At 55.2% G+C, this 27,961-nt stretch overlaps 3 protein-coding genes across 5 annotated transcripts in view; 1 reads left to right on the forward strand and 2 right to left on the reverse strand.

The window, feature by feature from the left end:
• Positions 1-95: 95 nt before the first annotated feature.
• On the reverse strand, positions 96-12,000 carry VPS9D1 (VPS9 domain containing 1). The gene is made up of 15 exons (XM_055000173.1): positions 11,879-12,000; positions 10,671-10,746; positions 10,008-10,100; positions 9,468-9,627; positions 9,251-9,362; positions 8,844-8,906; positions 7,859-7,911; positions 7,646-7,733; positions 7,003-7,088; positions 5,967-6,475; positions 4,669-4,798; positions 4,138-4,346; positions 3,193-3,277; positions 2,026-2,130; positions 96-1,599 (listed from the first exon to the last, which is right to left on the reverse strand). The coding sequence occupies exons 1-15, from the start codon at positions 11,984-11,986 to the stop codon at positions 1,500-1,502; spliced, it is 1,977 nt and encodes a 658-aa protein (XP_054856148.1). The 5' UTR covers positions 11,987-12,000; the 3' UTR covers positions 96-1,499.
• ZNF276 (zinc finger protein 276) lies at positions 11,985-27,716 on the forward strand. The gene is made up of 12 exons (XM_055000279.1): positions 11,985-12,176; positions 13,822-14,599; positions 17,416-17,725; positions 18,024-18,073; positions 19,419-19,901; positions 20,312-20,390; positions 22,517-22,594; positions 25,139-25,252; positions 25,338-25,413; positions 25,739-25,856; positions 26,093-26,192; positions 26,993-27,716. Exons 1-12 carry the CDS (start codon positions 11,985-11,987, stop codon positions 27,276-27,278), a joined length of 2,664 nt encoding a protein of 887 aa, XP_054856254.1. The 3' UTR covers positions 27,279-27,716.
• The window catches only part of FANCA (FA complementation group A), a 33,668-nt gene continuing 33,384 nt past the window's right edge, over positions 27,678-27,961 (reverse strand). For all 3 annotated transcript variants that reach the window (XM_055000360.1, XM_055000359.1, XM_055000361.1), the window contains one exon: positions 27,678-27,931. In XM_055000360.1, coding sequence (XP_054856335.1) covers positions 27,839-27,931 — 93 coding nt within the window. In that variant the 3' untranslated portion in view covers positions 27,678-27,838. The remainder of the gene's footprint in view (positions 27,932-27,961) is intronic.

Raw genomic sequence — 27,961 nt, forward strand, 5'->3', positions numbered from 1 at the left:
GCCAAAAGACCCTTTCTCCCCTCACCTCCCCAGCAACGTTCCCACCCAGCCCCACTGCCCAACAACAACATTTCTGGAGCAGACAATGCCTTTATTACAGAATGGCCTCAAGAGCAAAGCTGAAGAAGGAGAAGAACCCCATATGCAGGCTCCAGCGGGGTCAGGCAGGGAATGCTGAGGAGCACGGCTGAACACGCATCAGGCACCAGCCCTCCACCGCTTCCCAGAACGGGCCGGCAGCAGACCCCCCCTTCCCAGCTCTCAGCTCTGCTGCATCTGGGCACAGGGAGCCAGTTGCTTGCCCGCTCTGGCCCAGGCAGGCAGCGCAGGGCCTGGCCCAAGGCTCAGGTGGCATTCCTGTAAAATGGAGCACAGCGGCGTGCACAGCAGCCCCAGCCCCCTTCCAGAGGCGGCATCCCGTGGGCACGAGGTCCTCTCTCTCCTCTGCTTTTCAGGATACAGTGCAAATCCTCCCAAGATTCCCTCTGCCCTTAGGTCTAGGTCCCAGTCCAGCCACCATCTTCAGTAGTTTTTCACAAAGCAGCATCTAAAACTGGACCCCTCCACAGTTCCAGAGAAGGCAAATGAACAGCAGGGAGAAGCACATCTTTCCTCCTGTAAGTGTCTGCGCATTTCTTGTCTTGTGCACATACCCCCCGTCGGGGCCAGGAAAATCCACGGAAGAGCCGGTGTGGTGGAGGGTTTGGGTTGTCTGAGTCGGATCTGGGAGACCCAGGTTCAAGTCCCCATGGTGCCAGGGAAGCTTGGCGGGCCAGCCCCACACACACAGCCTGATCTACCTCACAGGGTAGTTGTGAAGGTAAAATGGAGAGGGGAGAAAAGTGCAGTACAAACTAGGTAAATAAATACATAATAAATAAAAGTGTTGCCTTCTGGGCCAACGCCCGCCTGTGTAGCTCTACAATTCTCAGGGGCAATTCTGAGTGGCAGAACAGCCACATCGGGATCAAGCAGGCGGCAGCAGGAGAGGGGGGGCCAGCTGCCTCCCCCCCCCGAAGCCCTTGATTACTCCTGCTGTATACGAGAGAGTGAAAATGGGGCGAGTGGAGTGTAGATATGGGGGCAAGTGTGGTGGGTAGGCTTTGGGTAGGGGGTATACACTGCAGATTTTCTCCTTAGTCAAGTAAAAGGGGGGGGCAGCATGCCCCCTCCCTTTCCACTCACTGTTGCAGCAGCAACAACATGCCCTGACTCAGCAGCAGTTCCAGGTCCCGGTGAAGCGGCCCCTGAAGCCAGCAGAGGGCCACACCCCTGTGTCCCCCGTCCCCCAGGGAGGCACATCCCCTGGGATTCTCATCTACACAAAATCTGCAGGACCCCCTCCCCCAAATACTGCACTGGGCGGGGGAGGGGAGGGGGCAAGGCCAAATCAGGAAGCCCTTTTGGGCTGCCAGCAGCCCTTGTGACTCACATGGGGTGGGGCAAGCAGAGAGGCAGAAGGGGTCCCAGGCAAGGAAGAGGCAACAACGGGGGCGTGGCTACTTGCCAAGGGCCAAGGCCGGCCCATGCAGGGTCTCCACATAGGAGAGGGCGCTCTGGAGGGAAGTCAAACAGTAGCCCTCCTCGCCGATTAGGTACCTGCCAAGGGAGCAAGAGAGACAGCCGTCAGTGCTGCAAGGGGGGGGGGAGACGGGTGGGGGGGATGCACCTGCCAGAGGATGCTCGGCCTTTTAGACAAGACTGACATCTTGTCTAAAGACAATGAGACCAAAGCCTCTCCTTGGCCCTACCTGGAAGGCAGAGAACATGCCCCAAGGCTGGCTGTTGAAGGCACTGAAGGCAAAGGGGGGCAGCAGCCGAGAGGGAGGGAAGGAGGCTGCAACTTCCCAGCCCGCCACTGGATGCCGTGGGCCCACCCTGCTTCCGGGTTCCAAGCAGAAAGGCTACGTAACGAGGCCTCTTCCTTTCCAGAAGGACAGCCTGGGGCTCCGTCCTCAAGGAAGAGGGCAGCCCAAGCCAGCAGAGAATGCTGCCAGAGCCCCCTGCCTGCCACCCAACGCCTACCCTTCGTGGATGAACTCCTCCAGGGCAGCACACTCCGACACCAGCTGGGGCAGGTTGCTCTTCAGCACCACGAAGGACAGGATGGGAAGGAGGTCGTCAGCTCCTCTGCAGGGAGAAGGGGAAAGTCCACTCTGACTTGCTAGCCCCAACAGTCACGCCAGCTCTTGGCTCGAGTGCCCCACTTCCACCTGCCCCAGAGGCGTGGGGTGGTCTAGTTTGGAAGGGAGGAGCAAAGAGGGCCTCCCCTAAGGCTGTGCTCACTTCTAAATACATAGATCCTCTGCCGAACATGAGCCATGTGCAGAACTGGGTCATTGGTGGACCAGACAGAGACTCCGGCCAGATCAGGGCGAAGCCGCTTTCCTGACCTGGCAGCCGGCATCCCTCCAGGCAACAGGAGAGCTCTTGCTTTGCATGCAGGAAGGTGGCTAAGAGGGACCTGGGCAGGGGAAAGCCAGCCTCAGGGCAGGAGAATGGGGCAAGGAAGGGAAGGGGCGCAAATGGCAAGGGACAGCAAAGACCCTCTACAGGAGCACTCGGCCTAGCCAAGTGTTCCAAGGCCAAGCTTTCTTCGGGCTGCCCCCTACTCTTATTACTGGACGCCAAGGACCCTTCCCTACAGCCACTGAGCCCTGGGCACTCTGGAGGGAGGCAAGAGGTAGCAGCTGCCTGGTGGCCAAGCCCTGGGATGCAAACCAGCAGAGTCTCTCAGGAGCCAGGCTTCCCAGACAGGCTTCCAGAAGATTTCGGGCACTGCCGGCCTCGCCGTTGCACTCTGCCCAAGCCTTAAGCCCCCTGGACCTCACTGGCTTAACTCCTTTGACGGCCTTGCCTCCGCTCCCCGCCCAAGCGCCTCTCTGCTCTGCTCTGCCCTTCTGCTGCTCCTGCCTAGGTCTCTGAGACAAGCCCCAAGCTCCTCCAGGGGAAGGCTCAGACTCAGCCCCAGCAAGCAGCACCTGCGCCCTGGGCTGGCACAGCAGGGGGTCCCCCTGGTCGGAAGGGGCCCATCAAGGCCAAGCTTCTCGCCAGGCGTGTGCTTGCCAGGCAGAGGGCAGGATTCAGGGGCTCCTGCTGAAAATCCAACCCCTTTCTTCTTCCATGCTTCATAAAGCAACAGACAGCACCCCCACCCTCTCCCGGAGAAGCCGTTTCTCCCAGGCTACTCACATGGCTGCCGATGCCGGTTGGGGCCTGCCATCTCGGCCCCCCCAGTACTCCTCTGCACATTCACAGATAACACGCAAGGTCCGCACTGCGAAGCGGAAAAGGCAAGACGTGATGGGAGTGGGCAACGCTTTGCAAGTCGAAGGAACGGCTCTGCTCTGCTCCCAGCAAAAAGGTTTGGCTCCCAGAACCAATGACCCAATCCACGCAGTTCCCGCCACTCCACAGGGATGGGAAGTGGAGCAGAACTACGCCCACGTGTCATCTGCATGGCACACTGTTGCATGGAGAGAGCTAATCTGCAACCTGTGAAGTGAAGACTGTACTAACAGAGGCTGAGGAAAGGGGAGCCTGCCAAGGCCCACATGGGCTGCGTAGCTTTTGGAAAGAATCGCAAAAACTTTCACCATGCAGCTGAAGTTAAAAAATTCTGACTCCCTGGAGAGAAGGCAGGCTGCAGCTTATGGCCATGCAGGGAGCACCTGCAACTGGGGAGACAGGGTCGGGGGAGGGGTGGCGGGCGCAGCTGACTCGTGCTGGCCAAAGACAGCCATCAGTGGACAACAGACCCTTCTGCTGCATGGAAATTTTTAAGCATCTTGCTAAAATGTTTTGTGCAACTCCGGGCCTAGATTCTCCACCCACAGTACACTACTCTCAAACTAGGGGTGCACCTCTCTGGAGGGAGATTCAGCCTCTAATACTCGGGGAGCAGAACCATCTTGCTGCCTGTACTCGGAACACAGAGAAGCTCAGGCCAGTGCAGGAAACTCTCCTCCCCAAACACACTGGCGGACTTGGGCCCTGTGTACGTTGGCCGCCCTCCTACAAGCCCTTCTCAGCTCTGCAGCATCTGTGGCTGCCCTCCCCACCTCCCAGCCACAGTCTGGCTTGGGGACACAGCCCCACCTTAAAGCAGGCAGGCCCCGCCGAGGGGAAAGCCCTCACCGATGCAGTCCAGCTTTTTCTGAGGACAGGTGCCCAGGGGAATCAACATCAGCTCCTGCACGGCGGCACAGTAAGGGTAGGAGCCGATCCCCCTGGGCAGATTCCGCTGGGGGAGCAGCTTGGAAGAGATGCCCATTTCGGAGGGGGTCATGTTCCTGTAGAGCTCCATGCTCCTGGCCAGGGCCACCTCCCGGGTCTTGTAGACATTCCTGAACCGGCCAAGGGACAAAAAAAGAAGGCACCTGAAGGCAGGGGACCCGACAACTCTGCCGGACAATCCCACTGAGAGCAAAACGCTGGCCCAGCCAATGCATCGTGCAGGTAAAACTTTCCCCTCCACCAGAGGAAATACATTTCCCTTTTAACTTTCAGCAAACAGCATCTGGCTCACTCCAAACTGCTCTTCCCCCCCGCCCCCCGCCAGAAACTGTGGAAATGCCAGCTGCTTAGCCAGGCAAGCAGACGCCAGGTGAAACCGCCCATTGTGCAACCAGGATCCCTGCCAGGTGGCTCACGTTGGCAGTGCCTTACCTGTACACAGCCAGCAAGGGGGTCCAGAGGGGAGCGAAGAAAGCTTCTTCAAGGCGCGCCACACACTGGTCCTTGGAAGCTGCTGTGTTGAGGCCCTCAAAGGCCAGGAGAGTGAGGGAGAGCAGTCTATCTGGGGAGAGAGGGCAGTCAGGCAGAGCAGGCTGCAAGGAGACTCCAGGCCTAGTCAGCATGAGCCGTGGTCCTGGAAGGAGGAAGCCTGGCCTGGACCCCAGTGGCCTTCTCCTGCCCTCCCATCTTAATAACAACAGCGCTTCTATATCGTTCTTCTAGATAGTGTCCTACGCAGAGCAGTAAACAGAGCCTGTGTTATCATTATCCTCACAATCCAGCTGGGGCTGAGAGGAGGGGTTGACCCACGGCCACCTACAGAGCTCGTGGCAGGAGTGGGAGTCGAACCAGCCAAGTGCTGAGTCGCAGTCCAGCCACTTAACCACTATACTGCGCAGCCCTCTTGAGCTGCAGGTGCCACAGAGGAGGCACCAAAGCAACAAGACTGTGCAGGGACTGGGAGGCCGGGGGGGGGGGGGAAGAGCAGAGAGACCTGAATTGGGCAGTCTAAGGCGGCCTCTATATGGGTCAAGGACCCGGGGCTGCTGGTCCATTTGCAGGCCTCAAGGGCAAGGCACAGAGGGTGGGCACCAAAGAGGCAAAGCCACCCTCGTGTGTCCAGAGTGTGGAACTGGAAGAGTTGGGGAGCAAGAGGGGGGGCAGCCACATGATCCCGGTGCTTTGGGGACAGCCTGGCCAGAAGGGATGCCTCGAAAATGCCTCCCCAGACGAGGATGCTCAGGGCAGAGGTACTGTTGTGTCTTAAAGGCAGGGGAGGCAGGGCAGGAAAGAGAGCCAGTTTGGAGTCGTGGTTAAGAGCGGCAGGATTCTAATCTGGAGAGCCGGGTTTGATTCCCCACTCCTCCGCTTGCAGCCAGCTGGGTGACCTTGGGCTAGTCACAGCTCTCTCAGTTCTCTACCCACCTCATAGGGTGATTGTTGTGAGGATAATACCAAAACACCTTGTAAACCACTCTATGTGGGTGTTTAGTTGTCCTGAAGAGCGGTGTATAAATCAAATGTTGTTGTTGTTGCGATGGTGGTGGTGGTGGTGGTGGTGATGAAAGGTATGGCCTTATCTACCAGGATCCTGAATTCCAACCCATGTACCCTGCATCAGTCCCCCCTCCCCCGCTTTCCAAGAGAGGCATACCACTGCCCACCCTTGTCCCCCAGGCCTCCAAGCCTGACCCACCCCACCAGCCCCCCCTGCCAAATTCAGTCCTCACCAATGGCGTTGTGAATGTCCTTCACCGCTGCCTTCAGGTGCTCTTGCTGGGACGCCTTCTGCCCGAGTGCTGGCTGGGCGTCTCGCAAGGAGCCCAAAGGCCACGCCTCAGAAGCAGCCAAGAACTGCTCCAGGTCTTCGAAAGAGCTCTCCCGCTCAGCCAGGGGGGATGCAGGCTCTTCCTGGGGGCGGCCCTGAGCCTGGCAGGGCTGTCTCAGGCTCTGGTCCTCGATGAGCGGCGTGCTGGAGAGGCTGTGCCGCAGGTTCCGTTTGTTGTTTTCCTGGACGGAGAACATGGAGTGCAAGCTCTGGGAAGACCGCAGCCGCGGGCCCTCGGGGGCCGGCGCCATAAACGCCTCGGCATCCAGCGAGGAGGAGAGGGACAGCCCACGGGTGACCTTTCCAGGAACCCTCCGGTCGGCCGCACTCTGGCTCACTAGCGGGTAGATGCGGCTGTAGACGGAGCACTGCAGTTTCTTCAGCAGCTGGCAGATGGGGTGATCGGCAAAGCTGGAGAGAAGGGAGGTGTCAGGGCAGGGGTCGCCAGCAGCAATACAAAGCGCGCTCTCACTCTTCCTGGTCTCTAAGGGGCTACTGGGTCTGTATCCTACTCTGTCTCCTGTGATCCCACAGAAAAAAGGGAGATTCATTTTCCAACCACTACTTCAACTGGGAAGGTGTGCAAAGCGAGCTTCTAGGCCTTGTGATTGCCATAGTTTAAAACCTGGATCTGAAAAGCCATCCTAGATTAAAAAAAAAAAACTAATAAAGCTTTCGGTGGCTGCTTAGCTCTGAACTTCCCTGAAGCCTCTCCCGGGGCAAAGAGTCTCTCAGCTCTCAGTACCCCCAGCAACCAACGGGGAGGAGGGATGGGGCTGTGGGGAGGCACCCACTGCCTGCCTGGCAGGCCCAACTCCCAGCCCGGCCTCTCTAGATCTCGACCCTCCAGCACCTCAGGGCTTTGCTACGATGCTGCCAAGTCCAGAACAGCTTAACTCACCTGCTGAGAGGATGCAGGTGAGTCCCTGGCCCCCTACCTGAGAAGATGGGCAATGAGTCTGGGCACCAGCGACAGGTCACCAGGGCTCTTCTTCAACTGGCCCTTCCAGATCCTCGGCCACTCCTGCACAAGGAAGAGCAGAGAACAGTCACCCCCGCTCGTTTCAGGGCAGGGTGCAGGCCATTGCCCAGCCCCACCAAGAACACTCTCGACCCCTTTCATTCCTTTGGGGAATCCCGCAAGCCTTTCAGGGGCCACAATAACGGAGGAACTGCATTGTGGAAAGCAGCCCACTTTCCTCTCACCTTGGGGCACCCTGGCAAGGCTAGCCAGCAAGGGTTACCAGGCCCCACAGCAGAGAGCCTAATTCGGTCTGCAGCACTGCCAAGAATCTCAGGCCAGAGGTGAGTGTCAAGACCGACCTTTTTCCGGTCACTGCAGACGGGGCAGAGAACTGGGCTCAGTCTGGCTCAGGGGGCGCAATTTCCGTGCGGTCAACAGTCCACCTGACTTGTGGAGGGGGGCAGCCTGACTCAGTCCATTTCTGTCATCCTGGATCCTTAGGAAGAGGCTCAGCATGGCCCCAGCGAAGGGGTTCAGTCTCTGCCCAATTCCCACAGCCACAACTACCACTGAAAGCGCTCCTGTACAACCTGTATTTGGAGCAATCCTACACGTACGTGGTCTTGCTCGTACTCCAGAACAGCCGCATAGATTGCCCGTTGCTCCTGCTCTTCTGGGGTCAGCACTGCATTGCTGGAAAATCTCCTGAAGGATGAAGCGCCCAGAGAGAGAGAGAGACCAGAGTCAAGGGAGGTGCAGAATGCAGGTGGAAAAGCCAAGCTCCCCTCCTGTCCACACGTAGAAGACGAGCCTTGGCACGGCTCACTTGCCTGTTGGCAGCTTCCTGCAGCCTCAGCCGGCGCTCTTCCATCTTCCTCTGGAGCTGGGGCAGGAGGCAGTTAAGGTTTCACAGGCAACACCCCCTCCACTCCAAGCACCCGTCACAAGGTTGGTGCTCTCAACACCTGACCTGTGGGCATCATGACTTACAGCCAAGGAGACACCCAGGCAGCTGGTGGGGGGAGGGGAAGAATCCTGCCCAGTCTCCAACCCACCCACTGGTCCCTGGCACCGCAGCCAGCCAGACAAGTTAGAAAGGATTCTGAAGGGAGTGACTGAGCAGAAGGGGCAGCCCTTGAGGGGCGATGCTATGGGGAGAAAGGGGGCCGAGTCCTATAAACCAAAAAGGAAGCAGGTTGAGGAACATCAGCGCTGGAAAAGAGATCTCCTGGCTGGGGGAGCCCTCCCCAGCACCTCCTAGCTTTGCAGGAACACCCCTTTCTTGAGCACCCCCTGGCAGATGCCAGGCTGCCCCGAGTCCAAAGGAGGAGAGCCCGGCTTCACCTGCCTGGCAGCTTCTTGCCACGTTGACCTGCTTTTCAAGGCAGAACTTCCACTCCTGTTCTGCTCAAGGCTTCCTGGCTGGCAGTCAGAGGCTGCGCTGCTGCAGAAGAGACTCTCGTAGCAACGGCCTGGAACTTTTTACCGCCAGGCCTCTCCTGTGCCTCAGCTACAACAGCCCAGACCCTTTGCCTGCCCCCCTTACCAGCGACTTGCCTCCAAGCACTTTCCAGTTAGTCCACATTCTTTTTGCCTTTCAAAAATCTCAGTACAGCAAAGTCCAGGAGAGGCTGTAGCCTCACAGACTCCCGCAACCCTGCAATGGGGGAGGCTAAAAGGGCCCAGGAACAGGCAGACACGAAGCCAGAAGTTTGTCCCCACCACCGCACTAAAGGGGAACATCACGCCAGCAAGACAACTCTTGGAGCTTAGAGTGGGGTCAGGCGCCAGCAACTCGAAGGCAGACAAGGATACTGTCTCTTCCCGGGCTTTGGCAATCACCAAGTTCTCCATCATCTGGCGCTGAAGGGACAGGGTCTGTGGAGCAGAGGGGAGCCCCAAGGCAACAGCTCATTTGACTGGGGTTACAGGGGCTTGCAGGGGAGGGGGGGTGAAGAAAAAGGGCTCCGAAAGCCTCCCACCGGGCAGCACAGGGGAGGAAAAAGCCCACCACTTCCCAGCCCACAGAGCAAAGAGGTGCATGCCTATACACAGCTTAGCCCCCCACCAGGGCCACTTCCCTCCCCAACCTTGCATTTCCCAGCGTGGGCACTGAAGGATTCAGAGCCTGAAAACACCCAGATCCTGGTGAGGGCCGTTGCCCTGCCCTGCCCTGCCCCCAAAGCCCTGCCCCCTCCCCGCCACCCAGGGGCGCCACTTGCCAGAGAGGTCTTTTGCATGGCCTGGCTGGGGTTCAGCCGTGCCAGTCGGGCCTCATAGGCGGCTTTCAGCTTCTGGTTCTGCAGCGATGCCTCCTCCAGCGGGGTGAGCTCCCTGCATAGGCATGAGAAGTTCCTGAAGGGCTGGGCTTCCACCAGGACACCCAAGAAGATGCCCTGCCCAGTTCAGAGACACGCCACCCCTCCCTGCCACGCTCACTTTTTTGTACTTCGCACTTCAGTAGTCTGCAGCTTCTGGAACATCTCAGGGGGCAGGAAAGGGGACAGTTTTGCCCCTTCATCCGATAACACCCTGCGGTGCCGGCAGACGGTAGCAGGGCCTGAACTCCTCTCTGTGGACTGCTTTGCCTTCACTCTTCCTGGAACCAAAGAGAAAACCAAAACGTTGAGCCAATCAAGCAGCCCTGGAGCCCTTCGGCCACTGCCTTCAAAGACCAGCCCTATACCAGCCTCCACACAGCCCCAATATCGGCCTGCCTCTCCCTGGGTTTAGGCAGTGAGATCAGTGACCTGGGCAGGGTGCAGGGGGTGGGCAGGCAGGGAATAGACTCAAGCCTTGGATCTGCACAACTCAGGCACAAGACTTCTTCTTGCAAAGATAAGTAAAACCTAAACCAACTTAGATGCCTGGTATAAGGAAGCTGCCAACTGGGATACTACAGCATGTGTGTGGCAGGCAACGGCACTCCGCTTTGGCTCACACACTTCCCCCGAGCGTTGGTCTTCGAGGAGCTCTCACCCAGTTTGGCAATGGTGCTCTTGGCTCTCTCCAGGCACTGCTCTGCCACCTTCAGCATCTTGGGTGTGTCAGCCATCACCATGTCGCCTCCATCTGTCACAGGAGAGGGAAGGCAAGGAAGAGGCAACACTTTAGTCAGCTCGCTAGTGGAAGCAATGCCCGCCCCTAACAAGATGGGGATGGGAAATCCTTGGCCTACCCCACATGGTTCTCATAGAGAGCCAGTTTGGTGTAATGGTAGGACTCTAATGTGGAGAACCAGGTTTGAACCAAGGTCTGAACCAGCCTTGCTATCAAGGTAAAGAGGGCTGTTGATGAGGGAGGGGGGGAGAATACTCAGCCTGCCCAACTGCTACAGCCGAACAGAGCTGAAACAGGTACACTGCGACTTTGGTTCTCCAACAACAGCAAAATAACAGTGTGCACATATACCACTCTTCTAGATAACTTAGTGTCCCACTCAGAGCATTGAACAAAGTGTCAACATTATCCTCACAATACAGCTGGGGCTGAGAGGAGTGGCCCACCTGCTGAGCTCACCGCAGTGGTGGCCGTTGAACCAGCAGAGGGCTGACTTGAGCAACTCAACCACTTTCCAGGGTGGTTTTCTTCCTAATACTCCTCCCCACTCCACGCAAAAGATGGGACCCCCCCATGCAGTACCTTCTGCAGTGGTTGCCTCTTCCAGCAGAGCCTGGGAAATGTAACTGATGCTCTTCAGGTACTCCACGTAGGCCTCCTGCAGCCAAAGAGCGAGCAAGAGAGAGAGAGATCCAGTCTCACAGGCTCCATTATTGCCATTTGGCTCATCCTGCCAATGTTCTGCCAGCTTGAGGGGCAGCATGACATAACCCACAGGGCACAAGCCAGCAGTACCAAGGGCACTGGGGGATACCGCTCAGACAACGGGCTGTTTCACCAGCACCCCTAAAACATTGCTGCTTGTGCCCTTGGCTGAACCTGCTCAAAGCCAAAAATAAACAGTGTTTTGTTTGGTTTTTTTGCCTGAAACCAAACACACCTGAGAAGACTGGAAATTCAGGAAATTTATATTAAGCAATCCAATAAAAACAGTCACGTGTGCACAATCCTAGTGTGTAGCTACCTTACTATAAGCTGAATGGCCAATGAAAAAGATTTAACCCAAACAGGGTTCCTCCCATACGGCTAACGGTTAACCCAGAGCAAACCAAGCAGAAGAGGGAGATGTGAGGGACTGGCTCTAAGGAGCCCTAAAGCGTGGTGGGATAAATGGGGAAGGAGGCTTGGGCAACAGGGGAAGAGATCCCTAACTGGGTGGGGGCCAGACGAAAGGGGAAGCGAAAGAAAGCTGGCTCGATCCCTGGCGAGGAGCCAGCGGGCGAAACGGCCTCTGCAGCTTCAAAGCGGGGGGGGGGGGCTGGCTTCCGGGGCCGGAAGGGCGGCAACCTCCATGCAGGGGGTCTTCCCGAGGGCATCTGGCTGGCCCCTGGGGCTGATCCGGCTGGGCTCAGGAGGGACCGACACGGCCCGGCGGCTGGGCGGAGGGCTTGCTCGGTGGCGCCCAGCAGCTTGCAAAGGACGGGGCGGGGGGCAGAGGTGGGGCTGCGCAGGATCCCCCGTCCCAGGCCGCTCACCACCGCTCCTGCGCCCCGGGCAGAGGGCAGACTCCGATTGCGCAGTGACAGGGACGTCCGGCCCGCCAGCCCCAGGCCACGGAGCCCCGGAGCCAAAGCAAAAAACCGCTCCCGCATACGCAGCAGGGACTTTTGGAGCGCTCAGCCCGCCGCCCCCTCCCTGGCAGCGCAACAGCTGACACGCGAGATGCATTCCCACGACTCAGACCCGTGCAGCGCCCCCTCCTCTTCCCGGTGCTCGCCCTCCAGCCTCACCCGGGGCCGGTCCCCGGCGTCCAGCTCCAGCGCGCCCTTTGCCAGCTTCATCGCTCCCTGCAGGGGTCTCGCCGCCGCCTCCCCGCCCGCTGCAGCCGAGGCGGCCATGACTGGACCGGAACCCTTCGCTCCTGCGCAGGGACTGCCCGGACTGCAGGGACAGGGGCGGCCGGAAGTGTTACAACGACGGGGCGAGGGCGACCGACGCCAGAGGGGGCGGGCCTCCTGCCAGGCCGCTTTCTCATTGGGCAGCGGCGCTCGGGAAGGGTGGGTGGGGATTGGCCAGCCCTCCCGGAAGGTTGGGAGTTCTGCGCCGGGATTGCGCGAAGACATCGTCTGAGCCTCCGCGTTCAGGGGTAGTCTACCCTCTGCAGGCTCGGACCTTACCAGGGTGAAACAGGAGACTGGCCCTGATCCGGCTGTACTTTCTTGAGATTTCAAGCTTAACGGAGGAGGCATCCTTGATTTGCGGAGTGTTGTACTTGCCTTTTATGTTGTACATTTATGTTGACCTGAAGGGTTTTATAGTCTGGGCTGAGATTAGAGTGTTTTCTAGGTGTTTGTATTATGTTGTAGGCTTTGCTGCGATTTTATTTGATATATATTGTGTTTTGTATTGGTTTTAATTGGTGTGATTTGTTTATTGAGGGAAACTGCTTTGAGCTTTTAATGGAAGAGAAGCGGTATAAAAATCAAATCAACAAATAAAATGCTTTTCCTCGGTCATGAAGTGGTCTCAACGAGATGCATCAGTAAAGAGATAGGAACTATAGACTATTTATGTTACTTAAAGTGCATCTTTCTCAGGGAGACTAGGCAGGTAACAGTGAGAGTTAGCACAGTTTCAAGGACATTTCCATAAACAATGTAATAGGGTCTCTACATGCAAATTTGCCAAGATTTAAACAACATAGAACATTAAACAACATAGAACCACGCAGTAGGATCATAATCAAAGCAATGAATAACATCTGTGGTCCCTATTGTGTACTGTCTGTTGCTGTATGTATGGTTCCGCTGGGTAGGTGTTTAATATGTCAGTCTTAGAATTGGTTATGCTCTGTTTCTGGTGGTGTTAAATCTAGAAATGTGCATGAATGTACCCTATTGTTTACTGAAATGTCTTTGAAATCTGCCTCAGCTCTTAGTGAGAAAGGCAGATGATAAACAATGTAAATAAATAAAAATAAAACACCCAGCACACTGCCTGCCGCTGCTTAGTGCTGTGGAAGGTGACGAGACACGTGTGCTTGAAACCAGAAAGCGCCTCCTTGGTTTTTCTAGCAGAGCAGGACAAACTGTGCAGACGGAAGGAGCAGCAGAACCACCAACAACCTTCACTGCAGGGGCAGTCAGGCCTGATCTTGGCGAGAGGTCAGGGGTGTCACGGGTGTGCCTCTCCTGGGAGATGCAGGCAAAGGGCAGCGGGTGCCCACGGGCTGTCTCTAGGGGGCCTTGGGGTGTTGCCAGTTGGCCTCTCCTAGCTTTTGAGCTGCAGCAGGGCTCCCCCTCTTACTTTCTGCTGTACCCCAAAGACAAAGGAACTCCCTGCCTCAAAGAGGATCAGCAGCCGTAACTGGGTGCCGAAGGCACCCCTCCCACTGCTCCTGGAATTTTCCCTGTCAGGCCTCCGATGAAGGGGAAGTAGATCCTCTTGAAGGCGCCGGGAGATTCTCTGTTGTGTTTGCTGCGCCAGCCGCGATCTTAAACGTTGGCCCCGCTCCCGCCCATTTGTTTCCACGGGCCCAGGAGCTGCCTAGGAAGCGGCTTCAAGGCAAGGCAAGAGCAGGCGTGCCCCCCCCCCCGCTGTTGGTGCCCTTAGGAAAGCGGCCCGCACAGGCACTGGGGAGACGGGCGCAGGGCAGGGAACCAAACGGGGCGAGGGGGACCGGCCTTAGCGCCAGGGTCTCTGTCGCCCCCGGCCGGCATTGAGCCCCGTACAGCGGCCCCGGCGCGCCTCTCCGCTCTCGGGGTGCGCCCACCTGCCTGGCTGCGTCGCCGCGGGGTTGGAGCCCCGCGGCGCCTTCGAGACCCACGCGCTGCTCTTCTGCCCGCCCTCCAGCTCCTTCCAGCCTGGCCCAGCGGGCCTCCAGAGGGGGAGCCCCCCGCAGCCGCCAAGGGAGCCGACGGCGCGTCCAGGACTTGCCGAGAGCGCCCCGCGGACTACCGAGCCCGCCGGGCCAGCCGGCACTCGCTCGCCCTTCGGTCCCCGGTGCCCAACGCGCGTCGAGGCCGCGGGCCGGCGGAACGGTCTGGGACCAGAAACTGGCGGCGGCGGCGGCCTGTCAGGCGCCAGGCGGCTGCAAGGGCTGCCTCGGCGCCGCCTCCCGCCCGCGCTGCACCCCCGCCCGGGCGCCTGTCCGGCTGGCTGGCTGGCGCGGCGCGGGGGCCGGGCGGGCTCCTCCATCCGCCAGGGGCGCTGCGTGGCTGAGCCGAGCCTGGCCGAGGCGAGGCGGGGCGCGCGGGGCCGGGAGAGGCAGCCAGGCGCGCGGGGCCGGTGCGGGCGCGGGGCGGCGATGAAGCGGGATCGGCGCGGCCGGTTCCTGCCCTCCGCCGCGGCGGCCAGAGCGGGTCCGGAGCCGGCGCAGGCAGAGGCCGCCTCCCGGGCCCGCCGCGGACGCCCCGCCGCCCGCCAGCCCGAGAGGAGCGCGCCGCAGCCGCCGACGCAGCCACAGCCGCCGCCGCCGGAGCGATGGGCCTCGCCGGGCCAGGAGGCGGGAGGTGAGCCGCGCCGAGAGCTCCGCCGACCGGGGCCGCCTGCGGCTGGGTCGCCGCGCCCCCTTCCAGGCGCCCCGGGCCCGCTGCCGTGCGGAGCATGTGCAGAGGGCGCCCCTCGGCCCGGGCCGCGCGCGGAACCGCGGGCGCCTGCCCCGGAGACGCGGCTCGCAGCGCCCGGCCACCCTCCCGCGCTCCACACCTCGGCGCGCAGCCGCCGCGCGCAGTCAGCCAAGCAGGCCAGAAGGCCGGGCTGCCTTGCGCAAGCCGCGAGTGCGTCGCGGGGCTTCTGCGCGCCCCTGGAACGCGCCTGCCCGTGCTGGCCCTCGGTGCGCCTGTTGGGCCCGGCCTGGCGCGGCAATAGTCGGTCCCCCCGGGCCCCCCTGCTCCAGGCGCCGAGAGGCAGCCCACTGCAGAGGAGCCCCGGGGCGCGCCCGGTGCCTCAGGAGCCGCGCACGGCGGAGGGCTGCGCCGCCACCGGGATCGCCTCCCTTCCCTGCGGCCCCTCGAGCGCCTGCACAGCCTGGCCCCTCCCGGGCGCCACGCGCGTCTGTCGGAAGCGCGCGGGACCGAGCCTGGGGCTACCGGGCCTGTGGCCTTCCCGCGGAGCCCGAAGCACAAAGCGCTCAAGCCAGCCGCGCTGCCACCACGGATGCGCGGCGCGCACAAAGGCGGCCCGGATCCGTCCCGTTTGTTTCAGCTAGAACTGATCTTTGCCGGGCAAGCAGGGCGCCCTGCGGAGCCCCGGGGGGAGGCGGCCTTGTGTTGGGGCTGGAGGAAGAGGAGCCCGGAGGAGTCCGCCTCGGGCCGCGCGTCCTGCAGCGGCATGACGCCGGGGCGACTCTTCCCTCCCAGGCTGCTCTTAGCTGCTGGCACGGGAGCCTGCGGCGGCCGGAGTGTTTCCTAAGGCCCGGGTTGGGTGGCGCCCCCCTGCCCGCGGCTGCTTTGACCGCCCAGGCGCGCCATCCGAATTCGCGGAGGCAAGAAAACAGCTGCGGGCTCCAGCGGCACCACCCGGGAAGAACTGGGGCGGCCTCTGGGGAAGCAGCGCTCCAATTGGCTGGCAGAGCAGCCAAGCCTGCTGACGTCAACGGGCGGCGGGGGGGGCAGTCCTGGCCCTTGCAAACCAGGAAATGCCGCTGCTGCCGGCGGCGGCTCTGGCGGGGCGCTGCGTGGAGTTGCGAAGCCCGCTCCCAAAGCGAAGAGTCGCGCTTGCTTTCCAAGGACTGGGCTTCTTTTCCCCTTGTAGTTCAAAGCCCAGCCTGCCCCTTCTGCTCCTGGAGAAAAGAGCCAAAGTGGAGCCTGGGGTCAAGATCAAAGTAGCTTTCCTGGGGGCTTGGTAGGGGCCTGTGTTCAAGGGGAGGCCCTGCTGGCCCTGGGGCCACCGAATTGCCCTCAATCAACAGCTGGGGCTGGAGATCTTGGCAGGGGCCTAGAGGAGGGATGAGAAAAACCTGCCATCCTGCAGCACAGGCTCTCTGGTCCCACGTCTTCCAAATCTGCACCCTGGACAGGTTCTGCAACTTAAACGTTTACGCAGACAGCCGCTGGGCGTAAAGCAGGCTGCAGGCTTTGGTGGGCCCCACTCAGAGACTTTGTGAAGCAATGCCCCCGTGAGCTGATGGGTGGAGCCAGGAGGGCTAGCAACTTCCCTCTTAGAAGTTGTCAATTTGAGGGCATTGAACTCTACCTGTGAGGCTTTCCAACACAGAACAGGCGCCAAGGACAAGTTTTCTAACCCCTCCCAAAAGACAGGCTGGATTGTCAATCTGCCAAGGACTGTTTTGTAACCCAGGCTCTTCCGCCGCGCCCTCACACTCCTGTGCACCCAGAATTCCTGTTAGTGCAAAATTTTGCACCTTTGTGGTCCGTTCTCCCTTTTCTGACCAACCACAATAAAAATTAAAATAAAATCCAGGAGTCCTTCTTGAATTGAAGCAAAACAGATGGTTTTTATTTACCCAGTGGATGAGCCCTTTTTCTTACACAGAAGTAGACGGTCTCCTTGTGTGTAAAAGCTCAACCCCTTACAATAGAAGCGTAGAGCAATTAATACTTTCAGATAAGCATAACAATATTACAATATTCGAATATCTGTTATTGGCTCGTAAAGTATCTAGGGTTAGTTCTGATTTGAAGATGCAATTCTGGGTTGGCTCTTCTACTTGGGAGAATTCCAAATCCTACAACCCCCTTATCTTGCCCTCAATTTAGAAGGACACCTTCTAACCTCTCACCTTCTTTCTTCTGGGCATAATACTTTCAATAGCACCAATGAGTCTCAATCTGGCAACCTTGATACCCTCTGATAACTGAAGTCTGTTGGTAAGAAGGGATGTTTTTTCCATCTGTGCCCTTTCCCCCAGTTTCTTCTCAGCCTTAAGGAAGATACGGCTACAGGTGGCCAAACCCAGCTTGCTGCATCAAATCAGTTTTCTACAAAAGGCTCTCTGGAACTGGTTCCTTTGGGAATCTTATAGAATAATATAACATATGCATAATACTTCATAAGTGCAGCTCTACAAGCAGTATACTATTAGTTCTCAGTTCTTGCAGAGTTTCAGCATACTTCTCTTGATCTTCTTGTTTCAAGTGTCATATTCTTACAGGTTGCATTACAAGTACTACATTGGCTCCTGAGCGTAGGAAAAAAGTGCAAGGCATATAAGTGATATATAAAAGTAATATATAAAATCCTTTTCTTCAAATCTATATCCATCATTCCCGAGGCTGCTCCTGTGTCCGTAACAGGAGTAGCCTCCCTGAGGCTGTTCATACATTTACCCCAGACTGACCACCTTTCTTCACTCCCCTCCGTGCAGGAATCGGCCGGGCTCTGAGCACGGGCTACTGCCGGCTCTGCCATGGGAAGTTTTCATCGCGGAGCCTGCGGAACGCTTTTGGGAAGGTGCCTGTGATGAGCGAGAGCTCCGAGAAGCAGCGGCGCTTGGACCAAGTCTTCTTTACAGATTTCCAGCGCCTGGTGGGGGTGGCGGTACGGCAGGAGCCCAGCCTGCCCCAGTTTGTTTGCAAGAAGTGCCATGCCCAGTTCTACAAGTGTCGCAGCATCCTCAAAGCGTTCATTCAGAAGGTGAACGTCTCACCGACCGGCCACATCAAGGCAGGAGGAAAGTAAGTCGAAGGCCTTCTCTGCCCTCCTAACTAGGAGCTGTGGGTCAGTGCTTGGGGTGGGTCAGGCCTCTGTGCAGCAGCGAGCAAGGTGGGTTTCCCTCCTTTCTTTCAGGCCCTTGCTTTGCCACAGCTGCCTTTCCATGGCGTGTAGGGGTGGGTGTGTTCAATTTGTGAGCCTCAGGGCTTCCCAGCTGAAACCAGCCATGCTAATTTCCTTTGACACTGAGTTGGTGAAACTGCCACTTCTAGAAAGAGTTTTGTGCTGCTGGGGCCTGCATCTGATTTTGCTTCTTTGCAGGAACAACGTCTGCTCATCTCCGCTCACTGCTGAAGGACCTCCTTCTGTGGGTAAGCCATTTAGCAGTCGCGGGCTCCTTCTAGCATGACAGAGAACCCACGGGCACCACTCATTTCACTCCACATTAAACACTGGCTGAGCTGGGATTTACTTGTGTTTGGCTTTGTATGAGAAAAACCCACATTTAGTAGCACTCCAGGACTGGACCTAAATAAACATTAAGTGTAGGTGTCATGTAACTGTGCAATATTTTTTCTGACAATGTGATTGAGTGATTTGATTGATTTATTAAATTTATAATCCACTCTCCCCATGAATGGGCTCTGAGCGGATTTAAAATTTGCACTAAAACCATAACAAACAAGTAATAAAACAGCTCTAGATGGTGGCCCATATTTCTAACCCGAACCAAACATTCTGTGGGGTGGGAGATGGAGGAGCAGCAATGCTCTAGCCGATGGAAAAAACAAAATGAGGATGGGAATTGCACTGCCTCCCCGCAACAGGAGACGCATAGCCCAGCCTCAGCCATATGCCTGGAGGAACATCTCTGTCTTACAAGCCTAGCGAAAGGATAATAGATCTTGCTGGGCCCAGGTCTCAGTAGACAGAGAGTTCCACCGGGCTGGTGCTAAGCCCCAAAAGGCCCTGGCTCTGGCCGAAGCCAGGCGAGCCTCCCTGGGCCAGGGAACACCAGCTGTTTTTTATCAGCTGATGGGAGCACCCTCCAGGGCACATACGGTGAGAGGCAGTCCTGCAGATATGCTGGTCCCAGTCCGCTAAGGGCTTTAAAGGTTTTAACACAAAGCGGCTCTCCTCTTGATTCAGACCCCCTCTTGGTTCAACAAGGCCAGTGCCATCTATTCTGACTGGCTGCAGTTCTCCAGGGTCTCGGGCAGGGGGTCTTCTATGTCATCACCTCCTGGCTGATCCTTAATAGTAAAGAGTCCAGTAGCACTTTTAAGACTGACCAACTTTATTGTAGCATAAGCTTTTGAGAACCACAGCTCTCTTCGTCAGATGCCTCCAACAAAGAGAGCTGTGGCACTCAAAAGCGTATGGTATAATAAAGTCTTAAAGGTGCTACTGGACTCTTTACTGTTTTGTAACTACAGACGAACGTGGCGAATTCAGCTGGATCTATGCCTGATCCTTTGAACTGGAGGCGCTGGGGATCGAACCTGGAACCTTCTGTGTGCCAAGCAAAGACTCCACCTTGTTTAAATTGTATTGATGAATTTTAAGCGTGCTTTATATTGTGTTCTCTGGACAAAGGGCGTGGCTAGAAACTAAATTTCTAAAAGGAGCAACTGTCCCAGGTGCAGGGGCGAGGGGGCGGAACGGCCCCTTTAACGGCACTTCTCTCTCCCCCTCTCTCCCCATCGGCGTGGACAGCAGACCTGATCACGTCCAGCCCCCAGTGCCTCCACAACTTGGTGATGTGGACTCACAATCATGCTGAGAGCTGCCAGATTTTGCCGAGCCTCCAGAGCGTGCTCTCCTCGGAGTACTGCGGGATCATCCGAGCCGTGTGGGGCTGCGGGGAGGGCCACGATTACGTCATGAGTACGGATTCAGACTGTAGCAGCTTGCTGGTGGATACTGCCTTGTCTGTGAAGTGGGACTTGCCCAAGAGCACAGTACAGCTTGCCACTGGCAACGGGGTGGGGGCTGCCGCCGCACCAGAACCCCAACAGAGCCCAGCTAGGACAGGAGCCAGCCAGGAACCTGCGAACTCAGGGACTGATTTGCCCGCATTCAGCACCGAAAAGCAGTTGGCTGAGAGTCAGGATATGCCTTCCTTGCAAGATGCTGCCGGAGCTGCTTTGCAGGAGACAGGTCTTCCACGGCCAGCGTGCCCGCTCAACGGTAGTCCCGGTAAGAGATTTCCTTGGAATGCCTTGCTTGGTTGCAGGCTGGGGGTGGAAGTGGTGGAATCCGGTGCCTTAGTTACGTGCCGTACAGTCTGTACCTTCTGCTCTTTACATACCCACCCCACCCCACCATGCCCCACAGAAAGGGGGGGGTGCCTGTCACAGCGCCTTTGGAGTAGGCTCTTCTGCATCGCTGAAGACAAAGCCCCGGTGGATGCATCGTGTGTATCTCCTGCATTCCTGATGTTTTCCATTTTCACCTTCTTCGCTTCATAGTCCCTCCACCAAACAAACACGTCTGGCCACCCATCAGTTTCTCGTAACACAGCAAGGGCGTCACCAAATAAGCCACAGTCTGCGTCCAGTAAGAACTGCTGTGCTGTTTGTAATGCGCTGTGTTCTCCGTTTCCCTAGGACAGCTGTGTGAGAAGCTGGTTCCACCTGCAGCGTCGGATGAGCGGGTAAAAGACGAGTTCAGTGACCTTTCTGAGGGGTGAGAGAAGAGTGGGTTTGGAACGTCATCTTTGCAAGCATGAAAATGATTGCTGGAGGATCTCATTCCTCACCTGTTTGCTTTGAAATGTGTATCGCCTGCACTATCCGCACAGAGGCTCCCAGGAGCCATAGCAAAATAAACTTTGCTAAATCAGTTTCAGTCCCGGGCCAAATGGTAGCATTCAAAGAGTAGTTGTAGCAGGATGGACAGTCGGTAGACTCAGCAGCAACCAAGAGAAGCAGTAATAATAACATTCGATTTATATACCGCCCTTCAGGACAACTTAATGCCCACTCAGAGCGGTTTACAAATGTTATTATTATCCTCATGACAATCACCCTGTGAGGTGGGTGGGGCTGAGAGAGCTCCTAGAAGCTGTGATCGACTCAAGGTCACCCAGCCGGCTTCAAGCGGAGGAGGGGGGAATCAAACCCAGATCGGAGTCCTGCCGCTCTTAACCACGACTCTAAACTGGCTCTGGATGGTCAACGAAGTCTGGTGTTCATGTAGTTTGGCAAATAGGTGTGAGGAGGGAGTTCTGCAGCCCAGGTGCCATGACAGAAAAGACCCTGTGTCTCTGATACCACCCCCCCCCACCTTAACTGACGTTGGGATGGAAGAGCGGAGAGGCAAATTTGATTGATAGTCATTGACTTCTTACAGCTTTACAAACAGCTCGATGGTGGTTTTGCATTGCTCTTTGTCTTGCTTTGGAAGCTTATTTCTGAAACGGCATTTCCAAGCGAAATTGGGCCTGGGGCTTTAAAAGCAAGAGCTGCTACCTTGTCCCCCACCCCCGTAAATGCTGCAGAAAGCTTCCCGGGGTTGCTTTGGCTTCCGGCGGATCAAGCGGCATCTGGCTAGAGTCCAGCCTACTCACCAGATGGGTTGATGGCGCAAATACTTATTTGCATCCTGCTTTTCAGCTGTCAGCGGCTGGGCTGACCAGAGGTCACACACTCTGGCCTTGCAAGGGCTTCCCTCATCCGTGTAGATGGTCAGACGCCGGTTGTAGTTGCGGAGTGGGGAGGAAAAAGGAATCTTCCCTGGCGTCAGACTCCAGCCCCAAGACCGATACTGGAAATGTGTTCTAGGTTAGAGCATGCCCTGCCTGAAGGTGGCTCCTTGGTATGGATGTACAGATTAGAAATCTATACGTCTGGACTGAATTCTTACCTGCTTGGGCTGGCGAGCGAGTGGTCCCAGGGCCGACTCAGCAACACGTAGCCATTCAATTGCCCTAGAAATGAGTGGGTACGTAGATGGGGTTTCTCCAGGCCAGGCCTCTTGAGAGATGAAGAACCTGAACAGCCTGAAGAACAGCTTCATTGCTTTAGCCTGTCCCCGAGTAAAAGAGGCCAGAGCCGAGCAGCTGCTCTTACGGAGCAAACAGCTGGAGATGTGCAAGTCCATAAGCTCTGGCCAGATCAGCTCCTGCCCTGTCTTCAAAGGCAAAGCTGCCCCTTCCTGGGATAGCAGCTCTTCCTCACTTCGTCCTTCTCTGCAGGGATCTTTGTTCATAACAGATTCAAAAGCCAAGATTTGCACACCTGGGAAGCCCAAATTTAAAATTTTGCAAAGCTCTTGAGATTAATAGATGCATTTGGAGGTCACACGTCAGATGCATCTTAGGCCATGTTGTGAACGTACACCGATCCATGCAGCCCTCCACAGAAATGACAGCTGTTCCAAAATGGGAATCATGGGATATTAATTAGGCACATATAAATGGAGAGCTTTGGAGAAACCCTCACCCTTCCCAGAAGAATTCACAAGATCCCCTTCTGAGGTTCAGTTTTAAAAGCTTAAATCAATGTTGAGGAGGGCCAGAAGTCCGTTTTTAAAACATTTCGAATGCTGCTTCCATTTCTTTGACAACCAAATTCCTAGGAACCCTTCAGCTGCCTAGTTAATGGGTCCCTTTGCTGGGCAGTTTCGTGGCAGAGCTGACCTCTTTCAGCATTTCTTGTTTCCTAAAGTGCAAGGAAGGACACCTTCAGTGCCAGCGCTCGGCCTTCCCGTGGCCATTGAGGCATTCCCCTGCTATCAGTGTTAATGCTTACATGAAGCTTCAGTCCCCTCCTGCTTTAGTAAAAGGGGGGGGGGTCTGTTTACCTTCTCAGGGACTCCTCAAGCGACGATGAGAATGACAAGAGAACACGGTCTTCGGATGATTCTTTTGAGCCTTATCCAGAAAAAAAGTAAGAGTTTTTCTTTATTTTCTTCTCCTTGGTAGATTCTCAGGAGTATCCGTTCAAGCAGTGCTGTAGAAACGAGGTTTCTATGTATCATAAACCACTACGCATTGGAACAGGTTGGTCACAGACCCAAAGACGTAGGGGCTCTGCACTTGGTTCTGAGCAGGCTGGAGATGTAGACGTCGTTGCACCGACAGGGAACAGGGACCAGAATACTATTAAGTTCAGTATTGCCCCCAAAGTCCAAACAATCACTTTGATTTCAAAAGAGAAAACTTTGCTAAAATGATGGAATTGGTCAGAAGGAAGTTAAAGGGGTGAATTAAGATCATCAAATCCCTCTGGGATAAAACTATTCAAAACTACACTAATTGAAGCCCAGACAAAACACATACCTCAGATCAGGAATGTAACTGCAAAGGCAAAAAAGAATGCCTGCATGGAAGCCATAAAAGGCAAAACGGCTTCTTTTAAAAAGTGGAAGGTTTCCCTGATCGAGGTAAACAGGAGCACAGGTTCTGGCAAGACTAATGCACGTTGAAAATAAGGAAAGCAGTAAAAGAGAATTTGACAAGCAGATTGCTAAAAATATTAAGACTAAACATTCCTACAAACATGTTAGGAGTAAGAAACTGGCTAGGGAGATAGTTGGGCCTTTGCATAACAAAGGAACAAAGGGATTGGGGAACAGTGGAGAAATGGAACAAATTCTTTGTGTCTTTTCATGGCAGAAAATGTGGGGCACACACACATGCCAGAGCCACCATTTTTGGGAAGGGTGTTTGAAGAATTAGTTCAAATTGGGGTAACAAGAGATGAAGTTCTAGGACTACTAGGCAAACTGAAAACTAACTCCAGGTCTAGATGGCATACACCTGAGGGTTTTTAAGGAACTCAGGTGTGAAATAGTTGACCTTCTAGCCAGTATATATAACTTGTTGCTAAAATTGGCCTCCATAATGGAGGACTGGGAGATGGCCAATATCACATGAGTTTTTGAAAAGGGATCCAAGGGGGATCCAAGAAATTACAGGCCAATTAGCCTGACATCTGTTCCAGGTAAATTAATGGAAACAGTTGTTAAAGACAGAATTCTTAAGCACATTGAGGAACAAGGCCTGCTGAGGGAAGAGCAGCATGGCTTCTGCCAAGGGAAGTGATGGGGAATTTTAAACCAAAACACTTAGCCAATTGTAGATTTCCCCACTTCGCTACTAGTCTGAGAAAACAACTCAAGGCATAAACTTGGGAATCATGGCGGGGAAAGGTTTATTTGCAATAAGCCTTAATGCAATCAGGGTTTGGTATCTGAATGCATACAGAGAAGCAAAGTCACCTGCATTTTACACCTTTCCATCATAGAAAAGATTGCATACAGTTTATAAGATACAGTTCTGTAAACAATCAAGTCAAAGTACATGATCTTCTGGACACTGGAGTTTGACAGGTTACAGTCAACAAAAGAACATAGTTAGGATAACATTTCTGATTGTCGCCATTAATTTCAAAACATAACTAGGAAAGAATCCTCAAGGCTGGAACTGAGTATCTCGGAATATAAACAAAGTTTTAACTTTAAACATATAGTGAAAGTAACTCGCTGTGCCCTTTTCACGGCCACCATAGTAGAATGTCATGACAATTACTGCAGGAACAGAAAATACAGAACATGGGGCGTAAAGAAGTATTTTCTCACAGATTTTGAGCAGTCCTGATCAATGAGTTTGAATTGTATAGAGGAGAGACCCCAAAATTCTCTGACAGGAAGCCCTGCGTCACCAACCGCTTGGGAGTTCTTTGAGAAGGTTACTAAGTATGTGGACGAGGGTGATCTGGGAGACATTATGCGCTTAGACTTCCAAAAGGATTTTGACAAAGCACCTTGCCAGACTCCTCAGTAAGGCTAGCAGTTATGGGATAACAGGACAGGCCCCCTTATGGATTAAATGGCAGGAAGCGGAGAGCAGGAATAAGTGGACATTTTAGCAAATGCAGGAAACCTCTGAATACCAGTACATCAGGGGAAGCCTTGGTTTCTGTGCCCGCTTTGGCCTTCCTGGGCAACTGGTTGGCCACTCTATGGGGCGGGATGCTGGACTAAATGGGCTGCTGGTCTGGTCCAGCAGGGCTCTTCTTGTGGCTTATCAGGGTGAAGCAGCATAAGACAAAAGCAAAAGTTGTACATTCTGCCCTCTTATTTATTTATTTTATTATTTATTACATTACGTTTCTAGACCGCCCTCTCCATCAGACGGGCTCTTGTCTAGGATGGGGAGGGAGAGTATACGTACAGGCCTTAGACCGAAAGGCTTCTGATTTCTTGAGATCATGTTTCTGTCACTTGCCAAGCTGGCAACGATCAGTAGAGTATCTGAAGCAAAGCATACAGACAATAGCTCTACAAGGCCTGAAAGAGCAACCGTCATTTCTCCCCGTTTGCAAAAAGATCACTGCAAGAACTTTGTTTCCCCCAAAAGCGTGGTTGCGTTTCTACCCTCAGCTGGTAGGAAATAACAGCTCTCGTTTCCTCGTTCCTTCCTCCTTTAGGATGTCAAACAACCGAAGAGCGGAGAGCAAAGAAGCCAAGGCAGCAGAAGAGCCAAAAATAAGGAAGAAGCCAGGACCCAAACCGGGCTGGAAAAAGAAGATCAAATGCGAGAGGTGTGGTGCCCAGAGCTCCCAACGAGCAAGAGGGCCGGAGGGAATTCTGTCTGCTCACCGGCCGTCTTTTCTTCTGCTTTTCCAGGGAGGAGCTGCCAACTATTTACAAGTGTCCTTATCAGGGCTGCACAGCTGTGTATCGGGGGGCGGACGGCATGAAGGTAGGCCCACAATTCCTTCCTCTCCCCGTTGCATTGCAGGGCACCAGCAGCCATTGGGAGGGACTTGGTTTTCAGGGCTTGGGTGATGACAAAGTTGATAATCAAGTGGCAAGCGTGATGACGTAAGAATTTAAGTTTAACATAATAGAAGGCCAGTCACTTAATTATTCACTTCTCTTAGCCTTAGTTTGGGTGAGCATCTCCCGTTCATGAGAACAGATTGATGCTATAGTCAAGGGTCAGGAAAGCAAGGGAAAACCCAAGCACAGCTGTGGTCGTGCGATGGCAGCCTTGAGTAACCCCCCTCCTCTCTTCTGGGGTTTAGAAACACATCAAAGAGCATCATGAAGAAGTCCGGGAAAGGCCCTGCCCCCACCCAGGTTGCAACAAGGTGTTCATGATTGACAGGTACCTTCAGCGCCATGTAAAGCTCATCCACACAGGTACATTATATGCTCACAGCAAAAGGGGGGTGGGCAATTGCCTGGGAGAGCAACACTTGTTCTGACCCAGATGAAGGCTCATCCGCCCACGAGTCTTGCTGCCATGGGGCACTTGGGCAGAGTTCCCACCGTGGCCTTGCCTGTCCTCTGCCACCACTGGAGTGGTCCCACGTGCCTCCTTTCTCTCCTCCCCTCTCCTCGTGACTTTTCAACCCCGTTTACTCCTCCCATTGCAGAGGTCCGGAACTATATCTGTGATGAATGTGGCCAGACGTTTAAGCAACGCAAGCACCTCTCCGTTCATCAGATGCGCCACTCTGGTGCGAAACCCCTCCAGTAAGTGGCCTTGGTTTGTTGGGTGTGGATGGATTGCGTTGCTCCAATGGGACAGAAGATGCTGCTGCCTCGGAATTGTAAAGCCCTACCTGGGAACTCTTTGGGAAAAGACTGGGATAAAAAAGTGCTAGAGAGAGGTAACGACCGGAGGAAGACTGGCTTGCTTCTAAAAGCATCGTGCAGGACTTCGCTAAATGACAGGCACCCTTTTCAGCCCTTGGCTTTTTGTGTGCGCGCATGTGGGCAAATGATACGAGAAGAAATGGGGCAACTTAGTCTAAAAGATATTCCTGCAAACAGTCATCACGCTCAAGTTGCTCAGTGACTTATGGCTGAGCAGCACCTGGCCACATGGCACTACAATGTCCGGGGCTCTCTCCTTTGGGGAGTGTGGCCTGTCCTGCACTAGGCAACGAGGGACTAGCATTGCCAAGGCGGCTAAAATAGATATATCTCAGCGCAGTCTTGTGTGAAAGCGGCAATAACTACATCAAGCCTGCTTGGGGAAGAGCAAGAGTTAACAAGAAGGATTTACACTTGTGTGTAAGGACAGAAGGAAGCATACAGAGGTGTCCCTTTATAACAAGACCTGCCCCTTTTCTACAGCCAGGCAGGTTGGGTTGGTGGCACAGCACCAAGCACCACTGAGGATTTAGGGAGGTGACTAAACATGTGACTTTTGCAGCACCGTAAGAGCAGGGAGAACGGTGCACCTTCTTAGGCAACACTGGTGCTTGGATATTGGCAGCGGTCACCCTGTGCACTTGTTCTGAGGTCTGCTTTGTGCTTTCCCCCTCCAGGTGTGAAATCTGTGGCTTCCAGTGCCGACAGCGAGCATCTCTCAAATACCACATGACAAAACACAAAGCTGAGACGGAACTGGAGTTCGCTTGCGATCAGTGTGGGAAACGTTTTGAGAAGGCCCATAACCTAAACGTCCACATGTCCATGGTGCATCCTTTGATCCAGATTCAGGACAAAGTCAAGGCGGCTGAGCCCGAGCAAGAGGACCTGCCGGATGCCCCGGAGGCTGCTGACAGCCAGCCAGTCAAATCAGAGCTCCAGGCACAGCAAGAGCCCACCTGATCAGCAGCGGGAGGGCAGGGAGAGCCAATTCAGCTAGCGGGGGAGTTTTTAAGTGTATATTTTAATGGATTCTCCGCAGTGAACTTTGCAGTTGCTTCCTCTTGATCATGGAAAGCTTTCCATTGCCGTGTCTCTCTCTGTGCACATGTGTCTGACCCCCAGCAGTGTTGTATGAAGCAACACCCGTTTCTCTGAAGGAGCAGGCAGTCCTGGTTTCCCCCGACGTGGTGAAGGTCAGAGTAACCACACACCTGTTGTAAAGGTGTGCCTCGGTAGACATAAACGGATTCATTTCCGGCGGCTCTAATGATAGCAAAAGTGGTTTAAACCCAGCCAGTTTGTTTTAAATTCAGATCCAAAGGCAATTTAAAAAGACAGGACATTTGTAATCTAATTTTTATTGTAACAAAGTCATGGTTATGCTTGTAATAAATTATTTACATGGTACTTTGAACTGCGTGGGCTCCGGGAGAAGTGGGCCCTGTTTCTGGGCAGTGTCCTCGCTCGCTCTGGCTGCCTTTTGCCTGCTGCCCAAGCCCAGCTTCAGCCGTCTCCATCACTCAGAAAAGCAGCAGCTCCTCCTCAGGGGGTTGCCAGCAGTTCACGAGGGTTGCCTTGAGCTCAGGGTCAAGCTCTCCACAGAGAGCCAGTAACTAAGAGGTAAAAAGAGACGCCAGTTACTG

This window comes from Eublepharis macularius, chromosome 16, assembly GCF_028583425.1.
Source record: "Eublepharis macularius isolate TG4126 chromosome 16, MPM_Emac_v1.0, whole genome shotgun sequence".
Taxonomy (NCBI): domain Eukaryota; kingdom Metazoa; phylum Chordata; class Lepidosauria; order Squamata; family Eublepharidae; genus Eublepharis; species Eublepharis macularius.